Genomic DNA, 16,538 nt, shown 5'->3' with positions numbered 1-16,538 from the left:
TTACCTCTCAGGGTTCACCTCGACTGCTGCTGCCTTGGAGCAGAAGTGGGACCGAGTAAACCCAGGAAGGCAGCACCGAGGTGAAGATACCAGGGACTCTCCCTCCTCTGGCCGGGGGCAACAGGGGACAAACAGGACCATGGTATTGCAGCTATCCCCCAGTGTGCCTGCGCTGAGCTCCAGAGAGATAGCTTTACACACCTTTAATGCTCTAGATAGGGGCCCGATGCTGCATGTCATCCACGTTAGCTACATCAAAGATGCTGAATACAAAAAAAAAAAAAAAACTTGCCATTAAACATCAGTTCAAACACACACACACTCACACACAAATAAAAATAAAAAAGGAGCTTTCAGTTACATCAGTTCATTCAACATTGCATAACACAAAAATCTTAAAAAGTAGCTTTCAATGACAGTGTGGTACTTTCAATATTTTCCATAATTGGCATCATAGATGTTGAAGATTTTTTTTCTGCAGGGAGGGAGGAAGGGGTGTGTAGTCTACCCAAATGCTAAGAGTGGCTCTTCGGCACATTGCTACTACCCAGGCAAATGGTCTTCAAGCCCACGGCATGGCACGGAGCTCCCTGGGATGCCATGGAATCCGAAAGTCAGAGTAAGGCCAGTTTCACTGCAAGCTGCAAAATCGCTGCTGTGTGTCTCACTGTCTGTTCTCTGTTTCATGTGTTCACCGAACAGTGATGACAGCCATTGCCCAGACTATAGCAGAAGGTCTCAGAGTACCAGGACTAGGCAGGTCCAAGGCAGGTGGAATCCTTGGGCTTCCCTGGGCAGGAATCGCTCCAAGTGCAAACAAGCTGTTTCCCACAGAGCCACCCAGACTGGAAAAGGTGGCTGGAGTCATATCTTCGCTCTGTGAATAACTGTGGACCCTGTGGGATGGGAGAGGGGCCTCTCAAATAAAGTGTCTGGTTTATTTTTTGTTTGTTTGTCTTATTTTGTTTTTGTTTGCAAATTAAAACATCATGATACTCTATACTCAAAAGCATGAATATGCTACATTTCTGAAGACACTTTTTAACATGGTTGGCACATTTATGAAATAAAACTCCTGAAAACAATAGGCCAGATAGAGTTTGGGATGAATACAATGCAAAACTCCATACCATGGCTCACTTTGCCACAATCAAATGTGTGCCACAGACCAGATTTTCACAACAGCACACTTAGGTGTGCATTTTTTTCTTTTTTTTGATAGCGATGGGAAAGTCCTGGCTTGAGATGCACTTGAAATGATTCTACACATAGTCTCTGAAGCCTCAGAAATATGGGCAGTCATGGAGCACAGCTTTGATGAGCAGAGAGTTTACAAGGAGCCAAAAGCATAATAGCTGCTAGTATTCATCATAATTGTTGAGATCTGTAAAGTAGGCGTTGGAATAGGTCTTCCCAGTGAGATGAGGGTTGAAGTATTTGTTTCTCTCCTCTAGGATCAAGTTGTTCTTGTTAAATGCCTGTAAAATATGTTTGAAAAAGATTTAGAATGCTCAGTAAATAGTGTTCCAAAGGAATAAAAGTGGGAGATGCTGTGTTGACTTTGAACTCCCTCCGAAAGCTCTATTGGTTTAGAAAGTATCTTCTCATTTACTGCCTCCTCAGCTCATTTGCCTCAAGGAAGACTTGGCTAATAACTGGATGAGGTTGGCTGTCTTAAGCAGCATCTGGCCTATTTCAGCACTTTAATCAGAAAGGAACCGAGGGAGGAAGGATCAGAAATCCAAAGTCTGAATTTCTAGAAAACCTCTAAGTCTAAGACTCATGCAAATTTATGTGCACTGCCCAACTTATGATCCATTTCCAGGGATACAATGATGTGCATCTAGACTTTCACAGAGAGCTACATTTAATTTTACTAATTCTTTGAAAATTTTATGAATGTATTTTAATCATATTCAACTTTCATTCCATCCTATTCTCTCAAATCGATTCCTACACCTCGAACTCTTATCTTAATACCCTATTTTAAATTTTTTGAACAAATAATCTAATGACTTTGATTTATGCTACCTATATACTCCTGGGTAGGAGACCATCTGCTGGAGCATGGACCAGGGGCCACACCCTTAAAGAAATCAGTCTTCTGGCCACAGAAGCCATCAGCATCTATCAAAGACTCTATAGAACTTTTTTGAGCAAGTGCATCTGACTCAGATACCTTAATCTCTTTTCATTCTACACTCACTATAAGGTGTCTGTTGTGGCCATCTGTGATTAAAGTCACATGCAGCTTCAAAGAGGTAAATTATACCAGGTAGAGAGTAAATGCTGAGAAGACAAAGAGAAGGATGAAACTGGGTAGGCAGCAGCTAACTTCAGACAGTCAAACAAAGTTATTGTAGGAGCCATTGCAGAGTAGGCAGGCATCTACACACCAGGGGAGCACACCTTTTCACTCATGGCAGTAACATTTCTAATATCACCTGAGAATGGGGCAATACACCCGAGGTGGCCATCCAGTTCAGTTTCCCACTTCTACCTAAAGTAGCAAGGCCACAGGCATGCTGACATGTTGGCATCAAGTTTCGTGGGTTTTGCTGTTTTGTTTCAAAAACTGGTAGCTCAGGATTTCCCTCAACACGATAGCTCATTTCTGATAGACTATGAATGAGTCCTCCATTTACGACTTTTTCCTTAATCCATCAATCATCTTTTCAAAAAGAGTTTGTTTTAAAATTTATACAACTTAAAAAAATCACACATGAAATATGATACTTGCTCTCCCTTTCCCCCACTCTAACACCCAATATTTTTCTTTCCCAACTTCATTTTTTTAAAAATAATGTTCAGTTAAAGCTGCCCATGTGTTCATGGGGTAGGACCATCTACCGGAAGATGGGAAACCCATCTTATAGACCATATCCTCAGTAAAGAGTGATTCTTCCTCTCCCAGCAACCATGCCCTACCAGGAACTCCTCTGTGTAAGGCAGGACCTGGAGAGCATCTATGCCCCCTTTGTGCTGGGGTTCTGTCTGCCTTGAGCTTGTGCAGGTAGTCATAGCACCTATGACATCATGATTGTGACAGCCATCTCATATTCAGAAGACAGCACTTTACAGAACTCCCCTCATCCTCCTGCTCTTACATTAATTTTGCCTCCTATTCCACAATGTTTCCTAACCCTTGGTGTGGTATGCAATACATACTCTCATAAAAGGGATGTCATTTCAAAGTCAGCCATCACAGCAGGCAGAGGCTATGCCAATGTTTGCTAAGAATGTTAAGGGAAACAATTCACTCAACAATAATACAGAAGTTTAGTCAGTTTTGGTTTAGGAGAATTCCCTTCATGAGCATAGAAAATAACAGAAGATGGGTACAGCAGACGAAAGCCTCCTTGTGCTTCTAGCTCTATTCTGACCTCGTGTGCAAACAAAGTAAAACAGAAGCTGCCATGCTGGCCCTCGGGTAAGGTAATGGTGCATACCTCACAGCAACACCGAGGTATGCCCCACCACACGCATTTTACATAAAAGTATACCCAGGTTGAATGGACGTCGGGTCTTTTCCTGAAACGGACATGGACATCTGAAGGCCGTATGTGGTTGTATTATTACTGTTCATTCAGTCATTTGGTCCTTGGTTGAAAGCACTTTTTTGAAAGACTGCTCTCCAAAGGCAAGAAGCACAAATCCAGCATAGCTAGACACTATCCAGGGCTAACTATTTGCTGGCATTTTATATGTCATTGTTTTCTTTTTAAAACTATTCTATACGATTCCCTCTACTCTGCCAAAGGTTTGGTTATGAGTCTTAGTATCTACTTTGAAACTCTGCTAGGTGGAGTCTTTCAGATATCTTCTACTGTAGACTCCTGTCATACGTTCAATGCACATCCCATTTGTCTTTCTAAATGAGGATTGATCATCATGCCCTGTGTCTACTTTCTTGATTATCTTCTTTAGGTGTATAGATTTCATTATGTTTATCATATCTTGTAAGTCTATATATAAGCGAGTATATACTGTGTTTGTCTTTCTCCTTCTGAGATACTTCACTCAGAATGATCTTTTCTAGATCCCACCATATGAAAGAAGGGGAGTTAGTATGATGTGGAAAGTATAGGAGCTCCACAAGGACCAAATATATCTGGACACAGGGGTCTTTTCTGAGACTGACACTCAACCAAAGACCATGAGTAGATATAACCTAAAACCTCTGCTCGGATGTGGCCCGTGATAGCTCAGTAACCAATTGGTTTCCCATAGTAAGGGGAACAAGGACTATTTCTAACTCAATGGCAGACTCTTTGACCTCCCCACCTCCCAAGGGAGGAGCAGTACTGTTAGGCCACAGAGGAGGACTTTGCAGCCAGTCCTGAAGATACCTTATAAAACAGGGTCAGATGAAAGGGGAGGAGGTCCGTCCCTATCAGTGGACTTGGAAAGGGGCAGGGAGGAGATGAGGGAGGGAGGGTGGGATTGAGGAGGGAATGAGAGAGTGGGATACAGCTGGGTTACAGAGTTAACAAAATGTAACTGATAAGAAAATTAAAAAAAAAACTATTCCAACAGGAATAGACAAATAAGAAAATAAACCTCCAAAGACCCTCTCTCTGCCCCCCAAGAATATCCAGGCAGTACTTTTAGACTTCCTACAACTACCACAGGGGGTACTCCATTACCTACAGGCTGTCTATACTCACCAGAGAGCACCCATCCAAAACCCAAAGGTCTGGGGTGCCTGGGCTGTGTCCATCATCAGTGCCACCATCCTGCCTTGTTTGCAGCTCCAGTCACCCACATTGATGGCCCACCTGGCTGCAGCTGTTCCTGCAGATTCCTTACCTTGATGGCTTCCACAGAGTCATATTTGTCCAGTTTGTTGATGTGGTTAGTGATGCTGCTGTTGAGAGCAGCAGGAGAGACGGGATGGATGACAGTTGCGTCATGGGACTGCTGCTGGTAGCGCTGGCAGTAGGTGTAGACAAGCAGGGTAAGGAGGCAGCCGAGGATGGAACTGCTGAGCCCCACGGCCATCATGTGGAACATGTTGAATTCTGTGGAATAGGGCCAGTGTTATACAGCTGAGAAAAGCATGCTATTTGACTCATAAAGTGCCCAGGACAAAAGGAGGTGCTGCATATCAAGAGGAACAGATGTCACAATAGTTTGTAGCCTAGTTCAGACTAGTGTTCTCATAGATTACAGCCGTTTCTTCAAGCCCTGTGAACACTGTTGGTGTTACAAGTGAAATACATTTGCTTTTCTCTGAAGCCCTCAGAGAGCCTTCAAGAGCACAGTGACCACTGGCTTGTGTGCTTTCTGTGGAAAGTATGTCTGTGGACTTTAACAGACTGACCATACATCTCTCTAGCAAGGCTGAAGCCTATGAATGATAATTCACTTGGGGCTCTGGATTGCTGCACTCCCGTTAGGCTATTTCCTCCTCTCTGTTTCATTTTATTTAAAAGGTTTTCTATTTACATGAATAGAAAGGGTCTTGTGACCCTTTGTGTGTTTACTAGGCACCTATTTTCTTTGAGTTTTTCTCTTGAATTATGGGGAATAAATATTAAAAAGTGAGCTTCAATGATGTCTATCTCGAGAACAGGAGTGGTTTGATTGGCATCCTAGCAACACATCAACAGTTCCTAAATGCCTAAGAAACAACCGTCTGGAAACCTCCCTCATTGTTGGGAAAACACTGCTGTTGAAGTTCCCAACCTTCCCGCAGCACTCAGAGCAGAACTAAGTGAGAGTCCCATCAAGCAGAATGTGGCCCCCTTTCTCCCACCATGCCCAGGCACTAAGAGGACTAACTTCACCCAGGTTGTTAACCTCATGTCCTCACAGCTCAGCAAGCATTGTTAGGACCGCTGCTGCCTCTCATGTGTGTCACCAGGGCATGCAAAATCACTTAGTGGTTTCCCACAGTCTGTCAACCCCAGAACCCAGTAGGACCTTGGGGGAACTACTGAGCATCAGAATGGACACAGAGAGACATCCCTGACTGTAAAGGAAGCACTTGGGAGCACTAAGGAAGACATGTAGATGTGCCTGCAACCCCAGGACCTGGCATCCTTCCTGGGAGTCTGCAGAACCACCTTCCCTATTGTCTGTGCCTGTTTCTGACACCTACCACTCAGCAGAAGTTCCACCCCAGCACCCTCCCAGGTCTGACACCTGTCAGAAGATCACTTGCTACTAGTCACCAATGGATACTGGACACTGGGGCCTTAACGCTCTATCAGAATCCCCAGCCCCAGCCCAAGTCCCAGGTCAGGGAGCCCTGGAGGGCAGGGGGAGCTGAGCCAGGCATGTCTTTAGGGCTGTGCTACATGGTAGAGGTTAAAGATCTCTCACATGCCCTCTGATCCCGAGTTTTCCCTTGTACCTGGACACTATGTTCTAAGAACTTGGATACCTGTGAGATTGGCCTCCCTTGTTGGTTTACTGTCAGCGATGATCTGTTGAGCACACATTTCTAGATGTACTGAGATCCTAAGCAGGCAGCACATTTCCTGCCATAGAAGTCCACAGCACCAACGGCTGGATAATGTATTGAAAAATTTCTACAAGAATCGTTCAATAGCAATACAATAGAGGGAAGTCACAAGCCTTGGGCATTTCTTGCTTTGTTGTGGAGACTGTGATGGGACAGGGCTCTCAGCATGTGACCACTGCATGAAGCATTGTTACCCTTTCCACCAACAAGCACTAGAATTGTGTTGTTTTTTCCTGAAGATTGTGGCTGCAGTGATAAGCAAGGCTGATCTCACACAAGCTCTCATCTCTATTCTAGCTGTCAGGACTCCTCTAAGTCAGTGCCACATACTGATAAAAAAAAAAAACTTTTTGCTGCACTGATAACTCATATTTCATTGTTACATATGGAAGACGTACAATGGTCTCCGTATGCAGATGTGCATCATTAATCAGATGAATTATTCCTGCAGGTGCCTGGGGAGGCTGTGGCCAGCTGACATCTTTATGACGAGATTATTCAGTCTTTGTGTCTCCTGTAACTAAGAATAGCTAAGCTGCAAGAAGTCTCGATAGGAGCACATTTCTGGCAGAAAGAATGATAGCGCCGTCTGTATCTCTTGGGATTCTGCACACTGTGGCGCTTTACTAAGGAGATGTGTTGTCTTTTTAATCTTTACTTATGTATGGTTTGTGTGTGCATGGTTGTGCATGCCCATGTGCTCATATGTATGTGCAGGTACCATGGCATGTGTATGGAGTAGGAATCAGAACTTTTCTTTCACAAGAAAGGACCTTGGGATGGAATGCACATCATTAGTCTTGGTGGCAGACACCTTTCCCTACTAATCCCTGTTACTAGCCCATTTTTCTCTTGGGTTTTGGACAATAAGGCTAGAATGTAGACCAACCACCCAACAGTTGACTGATTTTTAACCAATGGAGATAAAACATCTATTAAACATCCCCAAACACTCATGATAGGCAATCAGTTTTGTTAAACTCATCAGCTATAGTCTAAGATCCATCTTATCTGCTCATGCTGGAACATCAATGCCAGTAGCTTAAAGGTTAAAATTGTCAGTTTCTTAACAATGAAGAGTAATTATAGTTTCTGAGATTTAGCCAATAATATCACTAGGTTAGAAGCTAGACTTGTTGAAGGCCTTAAAGGAATTGCACGACTCACCTGTCCTTCCAGAGGGAACAGAAGTTGAGAGACTCTGGCAGCAAGCCAGCAGTGCCATCTATGTGACCCTCCACCTTTCTGATGATAGAACATACCTTCTGCACTGCTGCATTTTTAACCTGCACTCCCTTAAGGTCAGATTACCCTTTGGTTTGAATCATAGTGTCCCAATGGGGCTGCTGTGGAAGATTTGATATCTTTGAAATCATATCTCCCAGGGATCAATTGGGACTCCTTTTCCACAATGCTTTCAATCTTCTGCTGCACCCTGCTGCCAGGACAATATCCCTAAACCTATTACTTATGACCCACGGACCCATGGACCTGGGCCAGTAGCCTTACTCACTGGGTTCCATGGTCCCTACCTATACACTACAGACTAAAACCTATGATTACTATCCTTTTAGTACAATTACCAATATAAAATCCCCCCCAAACTGTTATTCTCCACTCAGCTGGCTGCAAAATGTGACAAGCTGATTGATTCCTTTATCCCATATCCGATGGCAGCATCACTAGAGGGACTGATTCTGAACAGCTGCAGAACCCATGCTGGCTGAACAAGATTAGCACATGATCTAAGTGTCCCTCCTGGTATGGGAAAAGGTTGACTTTTCAAAGCCTGTCTCCAAGTCTCTCACACAGACAACTGTAGACTGGGGCAACTTTGTGAGATGCCAATGGGATACATCTCTAGAAGAATTTAGTGGAGTGTCTCCTACACCACGACCAATATGAAAGGATGCTCAGGGGCTTCCCTGCCCTGCCATCCTCATTCAACAGGACAACAGCCCAGAAAGATAAAGGATATAACAAGTCAAGGTCCCAACAAGAGCTCTGTTAAACAGGAGAACTCACCTCCACACCTTTTCTCTTCTACGCTGCTGGATCTTGCCACAGACACTTCTGGAAAAAAGAAAAAAAAATCTAATCACAATGCACAAAGGAGGTGGGAGGAAAATTCACAACCATGCTTCACTCGCAACCATCAATGAGTTTGAATCCAATATTAGTCTAAAATTCAAATGCTCAGTTAATTAGCACAAGTGCTAACTGTTTCTTTGTGGACGTGGTTGTGCCACCCTGACTAGGAGGCTATGGGCTTCAATATTAAAGAAGAAAATGTGACAATCTCTCAGGCTTGAAACAAGAGCAAGTACTGGCTTCTGCTATGGCATGTCCCATTGGCTAAAAGCATCCTGAATTAGATTGTCTTGTACTGTTTCTCTGTTGTTGCATTCTTTATGGAATAAAAAATGAGTCACCAGAGCTCAAACAAACACCCCCCAACAACAACAAACTGTCTTCAGGAGTCAGTTATTCTCTTTCTTGTGCCACAAGTGAAATCCACAGAGTGTGAATGAGATAGAGGTCTTCTGATTGTCTTAACCTCCTGGATGTTTGGAAATGTCAAACTTTTCTGCACTGATTTTTCATTGGATAACAAAAACTGAAAGTATGTTAAACAGAAAATAACGCTCATAGGCATATGTGCTTCAGGTGCCTTCTAAGGGTAGGCTAACGCTAGCAACTCTGTAGAATATTACTATTGTTTCCGCAAGTCAAAAGAAAGGAAGGAACAGTGCTTTATGACATAATCCTATTATTTCCTCACAATGCTTTGGGCTTGGCTTTAGTCTACATCACAGATGCACAGAGTTGGTCTTCAGGGTTTTACACACATGCAGAGCACCACACCTACAGAGTCAATTCAACAAGTGACTGTCCCCTATGATAACTAAATATTGACTTTCCATTAAAAAAGGGAGGCTGCAGAAAGAGAGACAACCAACCTCTTTTTCAAGGCAACACTAATGACAGACATATATGTTCCCTGCTTTATTGAGAGTTACATGAAGAGAATGGCCCTTTTTTGTGCAAAATTGTACACCATATTGTCATAGTAAAGTGTTTAATCTGATACTAAAACAAGCAGTTTTCACCTTTTTTAGTAAAATCCTCAGATTATATTAAATCAATAAATTATATAAGACATTGTGCTAAGTCCCAGTCTAGTTACCTATAAATCTATATTCTAATCACCTTGAAACCACAATAGTTGATAGTATCAATTTTAATTCAGCAAGACAGCCTTAGAGAGAAGATAAAAGCATGACCCAAGGGGTCATTTCCTCTCTGGATATTAGAATGCCTATTTTCACACTGATAAACATCTCTACCCTTACCTGGGATGAAATTAGAGTCAAACACACATGGCCGGCTCTCTGTGGTATTTCCGGAACACTGGCTACCCACAGGAAATAGAAGGATACACTGACGAGCACGGACCTGGGTGCCAGATGCATCGCACACAGACCAGTTGGACCACTCTGACCAGCTCTCTACAGAGACCAGAAGAGGGCAGAGACAGGGTTACCAGATTATATCAACCAGCACAAAATCACAGTCAAGTCACACTTGACTTTAGGCTTTCACCTTGTGTTTTGAGAATTTCTATGCATAAATAAGACGTGGCCATAGTTTCTTACCAACCCAGTATATAAACACACATGAGAATGAGAAAAAACACTAATTAATTTTAACCAGATATCATGTATACAGTGTAAGTGTTCTAAATACCATATAATTTCCATGCTGTTGAGTAATTTTATTTAAATAGTCAACAAGCTAATTCTTGAGACAAACATGAGCTCTGGAAGCCAGAAATCACCAATTCAGACACCTAGAGATCAAGTCCCCTACAAAGATGCGCTTAGATTATTTCCTGGACATTTCTCACAAGACCTATGTTACCCAGCGCTGCATACTAATAGGAAGTCCCTGGTTTCTGAATGAAAGTTTAAAGCATCTTTATTCTGCAAAGTCACTATGCCAAAGCCAGGCAAGCCATGAAACGTGGATCATTTTACTCCATGCCTTCTGACATGAATAAAGTCATGTCCTGGGCCAAGGCCAAATGATGAGCAATGAAAGGACACTTCTCCTCTAATGTTGAGGACTTGACTTTTCTATCCATCCAGGTGTGCAGATGTTCAAAAATAGGAATAAGACCTGTATTTCAATTAAGAAATGACCTCTCATTATTTATTCACCAATATATTTACCAATATAAGAAAGACATTTTCCCATGCATTCTTTTTTTGGGGGGGAGGGAATCACCTAGAAATTCAGGTTGCTCATTAATCAATGCAATGGAATGATTTTTTCTCTCAAAGGCATACATGACTGATTTTTGGAATGATTATTAGATTTTGAGTCATTTATTGTCCTTAGAACGAGGTATGCAATTAGAGTAGAAGCAGAAACAGTAATTTCTTGTTAAGAATGTATAGTACTCTTTGCTCTTAACCACTTTTCTTTCCTTTATCTCTTCTTTTATACGTATTCCTTTAAATATACTTTTTTTCTTTTAAGAAAGGTCTGTGTACATGTGAAGAAAGTGTTTTACTGTCAAAGTTAAATCTAAAAGAGTATCCTGTTTTCATCCCAAGTCGACTTGCATGTCAGAATGCCAGGTTACTTCCTGGGTAAAGGGCTGTCTGGTACATCCTACATCAACCACAGGGCTCAGAGCTTCTGAGCCATGGTCCTTGAGAGGCTCATTTCCTGCTTGGTTTGCTGTAATCATGATAGCTGACTGGACTTCATTCCTTGTATTTTCTTTAACTGCATCTACTTTGAATACGGCCTTGTTTAGGGGGTGAAGTGTCCTCCCCTGGAACATTTCTGGATTTGTTCCAAGCATATCACATAAGCTGGGCTGGGATAGGATGTGAAACAGGAGCCACAAGAGATTCCCCTTTTAGTCCTGCGCACCAGCTTGTGACTTTCCAAATGTTTTTGTTTTCCATTTGTTTTCCATAATCTTCTCTCACATCCAGCAAGGTACTACTTGAGAGTCATCAGTGACCCTTATCAAGGTCAGTCAGAGTACAATGTGAAAACTGTTTTGCCGTAGAACAATGTGTTATTATATCACACTGAGGGCAACAGTGTGAGGTAGCCTTGCCCTCCTTTCTTGTATCCGCACTACTTCCTGTGACTTGCAATCTTTACTTCATAACTAAGAAAGGCGAGTTTGCCCTACAGCTGTGTAGTAATCAGTTCTTCCTGTACCTGGGCAGGTCTGTGTGTTGCAGAGCGCCTCCTCAGTGTGCAGTCCCAGGCAGATGTCCCCTCCATAGGCTGGGGCTGGGTTAGTACATGAGCGGGTTCTCATGTAGTGTCCACCTCCGCAGGTTGCAGAGCATTTAGACCAAGATGACCAGCAAGACCACACACCATCCACTGGGAAAAGACGTAAAAACAAAGAACTTCTGAAGTCCCCATTAGATAAAGATGACACACCCAGACATAGGAAATGCCATATAGAAGACAGCAAAAACCACTCATGGTGTGGGGGCATTTGATGTTTCCCACTTGGTGGCAGATACAGATCTGAAGCATCTTTCTGATGCTTTCTGGTTCCCTTGTCTGTTCTTTAGGAAATATTTCTAAACATAATTTCTAAGCAACAGCATGGCACAGACTTTCAAAGTAAATGATTTGAAGCTTCTAGTCCCGGAACCATGACTCATGTGTCATAATAATTAATCTGAAGAACCTAACTAGTTCTCAACTTTGCTGTTTTTATTGTGTAGATGGCTTGAAAAGACCTGAAGCCAATGATCAATAATAATGCAGGCAACAAACCTCCTTAAAATTCACATAATTCCAGCCATCCATGTTGGATTCTGCCCATGGCTTGAGTCGTCATTTAATGTATCCTAAGTAAGACCACTTCTTGGGAAGATCAGACAAACACCCCAAAGCTTAGATCTTTATTTTGCAATTTGTAGTTTGCAATTAATTACAAAGAACTATTTTTGTTGTTGTTGTTGAAATGAAAGGTATATATTAAATAGCTCAATGAACAAGGGTAAAAAAAATTCATTGTTCTTGCAATTCCAGTTAAATACTCAACTGTTACAAGAAGATAAAAACAGAATAGTTAGCAGTGATGAAGAGAGTGAGATAAAGTGGCATAATTAACCCCTGAGTGCCAGTTACACTGTGGGTGGTCAGAGAAACAAAGTGAAGCATTTAGAACTCCTGAGCTCATCCGAGCTCATCCAGCAAGGAGGTACTGGTTCCACAGCATACTGAAACATAGACTGTAGAGGTCTAGAGGTCTACAGTAAGGGATGGTAGGATGGTTTCTCCTCTAAGGGAGCACTAAGTAGAAGACCCTGTACTCTCTGTCTCCTGCTGTGAAGGTCCCAGGACATAAGGATACTACAGATAGAAAGCACAGTGTCTCCAATGTAATACAGGATTTTGCATTGTTCTCTGGAAATAATATACCTGCTAAAGTCCCCATTTTGATTCACTATGCCGCCCTTCCATCAGAGTCTCAGTGTTCCTTCTCCCTGAACCTTATTGTTTCCAGAAGAAAACCAAATGGAACCAGCTGGGGTTTATGGGTGTCTAAGCACAATGCTGAAGTTGTTTTCACCTTATTTGAATATACACAGCAACACAGAACCATCTGTTATCTCTAGCTTTGTCAGTTGAGGTCTGCAGTCTGGAGTCTTTACAGCTGCATCAAATGCCAGGAGTAAAAAACATGAACAGAAACAGTCACGTGCCTTTCAGTGTTGAGATATATTATGCAGGAGCAAGTTCAGAAGGTGAAGAATAACCATTTTACTATGTGTTCGACTTTATTGTTTGTTTACTTGCTGTGTTGGTGCTATAGATAGAAACAGAGCCTGCAGAATTTGAGGTAAGCATTCGATTGTTCAGCTACAGCCCCAGCAAAGCTATGCCCTCATTGGCTTGTATGCAAAGGTCAGGGTAGGAAACTGGGAGCCTTCCTCTATCATATTCTCTGTCTTATTGCTGTGAGATAGGATCTTTTACTCAGATCATCATTTTGGCTACCAGCGAGCTCCTGTGATCTGACAGTCCCTGCTCTCAGTGCCAATGTTGCAGGCACATGCAGATGTGCCCATTTGTGTGGATTTTGGGAATTCAAACCTAAATCTTCATGCTTGCATAGCAAGTGCTCTTGTTTATTGGTCTGTACGCAGTCTCTGAGAGCATTAAGAAAGGTGATGCTGCTTCTTGTAACTGTTCACTAGAAAGCTAGATGGGTTAAATATATCAGTGTATCTGGGCACAATGGCACATGCCTTTAATCTCAGGACTGGGGAGGCACAGGCATCTGGATCTCTGAGTTTGAGACTAGCCTGGTAACAGAGCGAGTTCCAGGAGAGTCAGGACTACTTAGAGAAACTCTATCTCAAAAACAAACAAACAAATCAGTTTATAAGGAATATGATGCCCTAAATTAGGTTAAAATTACCCTAAGCACGGCTTCCTTTGGATGTACAGATCTGCCTACAGAATGCAGAGCTGTACCATCTCATAGCTGAGTTTCAGGTTATCACATTTTTAGGAACTTTGTAGGAGATAGGAGAAAAAGTTGATCTTCACACATTCAGCCTTGAATTTTCCTAGTGCCTGGTGGAAAGACGTCGACAATTCCATAACAGAATCTTGGCTTTTTAAAGAAAATGAGGACAGAGTTATTTTAAGATATTCAGGCCATGTACACATAGTCCTGGCTCAACAGAAAGTCAACAAAAATAAAATTAAAGCTACCCACAGATGATGCTATCAAAGTGTCCCTGATATGGACAAGAAACATTTGCCCTGAGGGACCAAGACCACATCCAAGCATCTCTAGGAATGTACATGGGTTAATAATGCACATAAGAAATTAAGTTTGGAGTCTAAGAAGAAGGGGGTGGAGGGAACTTGGCATTCCTATGACATTCTCCTTGGCTTCAGTTCACAGACCTGATTTAAATCTAGTGATAACGCCCACGCTGCCTCCAAACACCCAGGGGAGGAATCTTTCCACATGGGCTGTGGGAAAGAACAACTCTGTGACCTTTCCCAGCATCTCAGCATCAGTTTGGCTGGGAAAGTTGTATGGTCTGAAAAGGAATATCCCGGGGCTGGAGAAATTCAAACATCCAGGCCTCTGGGAAATAGCACAGCTGCTGAAGCAAAAACATCATGAACAACCTCTGCCACAGGTAAATGGAAAGAACTAGAAAAGATCATACTGAGTGATGTAACTAAGACAGAGAAAGGTAAATGTTCTCTCTTGTCTGAGGTCTCTAGCTCCAAATTGTCAGATGTGAGCATATACCTGGACTAGCTACAGAAATCAGGAAAGCAGAAAGGGACCACTGTAGAGGCTGATGATGGGGAGCGATATAGAAGGGAATGGCAGAGTACATGTGATCTGAGAGGGATGGGAAAATGGGACTTTAATTAGGGAGAGGAAAGGGAGATAAATACAGAAGGAGGGTAAAATAACAGGAAAATGTCTGGAAAACTCATGAGGAATCAAGTATCAACTACATACTTACAAATATATGTAATACATGTAAGCATATATGCATACTTTTATAGTATATGTGTATACATATATTTATTTATATATAGTGTAAATAAAATTTTGTCATCTGGGTTGACAATGTTCCCCTGAGAGCTATAGACTAACAGAAACCCAATAATAGGTATAAAAAGTCCGCTTTTAAGTTACTGGCTAGAGTTCTCCAAAAGATTCCCAAAACATAGGTTACTGTTGCTGCCCCTAGTTGCCTTCCAGAGGTGTAAGTTAAGTCCCAATTTCTGAAGACACCCATCTACTTCAGACACAGGGCCCAGAGATTCTTAGCTGGATCTTGCCCCAAACCCTGCTCCCTGAGAACTGGCTTTCATGATAATCAGAAGGTACCATGAAAGTTTCCAAAGAAGAAAAGCAAACAATAGTCCTACTCATTTATGAAGCCCATGCAGCATAGTAATGAACATCATGGTTCCATAACCCTAGAGGTATAATAGTGCCACATACTTTGGCAGTAACCAAAAGCTCTCTACTTGAACTTCAGCCTGGCTCAACAAGAGGGAAATCAGGCCTGGTATTGGAAAGCCAACTACCCAGGGATAGTGAAGTCATGGAGCATGGAGGAGGAGAACATAAGAATTGTCACTTTCCTAAACTGGCATAATTCCTAGCTATATTCTAAATGTTTATGCTTATAACAAAAGATAGGTGTATTTCTATCATCAAAGGAATTTTTCTTTGCAACAGACAGAGAGTATTTCAGAAAAACACAATGGATAAAAGTACAGAATTATGGAGCTCAGTCATAATGGATAACATCTTCAACTGCACTCAAGGCTCAGGGAACATTGTGAAGGGGAGGAGGGCAAAGGCTGTAAGAGCAAAAGGATCAGGGAGTCAAGTATGACACTCTGTTTCCTAGTAAGGTAGCAATTAAGCTACATCCATAAAATCTCACCAACCTGATTGCCTCAATATGACCTGACCAAGAATGACACCATTTTTTAATGTGGAACGGGAAAAGCTCATGAATCCTCAACTTTATACAAAGAACTACAGAAAAATAACAAATGCTGAAAGCAGGAGGCATAGTTTTCCCCAGGGAAGAGTATACCAATTGGTTACACAATACTAGATGGCCAGCCCTGAACACATATATAAAAATAATGTTATACAGACCAAGCAGGTTGTATTTAAGTATTTATGAACATTTTCAATAAAATGAAAGAAAGGGAGTCATGATTTAAAAGAGAGCAAGAGATCCATGGGCTTGAAGGGAGGAAAGAGAAGGGGGGATGGTATAATTACATTATAATCTCAAAAAAATTAAATAGTTATTTACAAAAGAAAAAACGCATGGTACAAAGCTGGGACCTAGACTTCAACTTTATATACATGCTTACCAATTCATTATCACACACCCACCTATCTATCCATATATTCATCCATCCACCCATCCACCCATTCACTCATCTATCCACCCATTCACCCATCCATCCATCCATCCATCCATCCATCCATCCATCCATCCATCCA

At 42.1% G+C, this 16,538-nt stretch overlaps 1 protein-coding gene across 2 annotated transcripts in view; it reads right to left on the bottom strand.

Annotated features, from left to right (window-relative positions):
* Positions 1-403: 403 nt before the first annotated feature.
* Sema5a (semaphorin 5A) overlaps positions 404-16,538 on the bottom strand; it is a 424,233-nt gene continuing 408,098 nt past the window's right edge. For both annotated transcript variants that reach the window (XM_055618999.1, XM_055619000.1), the window contains 5 exons: positions 11,714-11,884; positions 9,823-9,978; positions 8,495-8,542; positions 4,810-5,021; positions 404-1,478 (listed from right to left, as the gene is read on the bottom strand). In XM_055618999.1, the coding sequence (XP_055474974.1) occupies positions 1,359-1,478; positions 4,810-5,021; positions 8,495-8,542; positions 9,823-9,978; positions 11,714-11,884 (707 nt within the window). In that variant the 3' untranslated portion in view covers positions 404-1,358. The remainder of the gene's footprint in view (positions 1,479-4,809; positions 5,022-8,494; positions 8,543-9,822; positions 9,979-11,713; positions 11,885-16,538) is intronic.

Source organism: Psammomys obesus, unplaced genomic scaffold, assembly GCF_907164565.1.
Source record: "Psammomys obesus unplaced genomic scaffold, mPsaObe1.curated_primary_1811, whole genome shotgun sequence".
NCBI classification, from domain to species: domain Eukaryota; kingdom Metazoa; phylum Chordata; class Mammalia; order Rodentia; family Muridae; genus Psammomys; species Psammomys obesus.
Note: the sequence above shows the minus strand (reverse complement) of the source record. Positions and strands in the feature narration are given on the sequence as shown.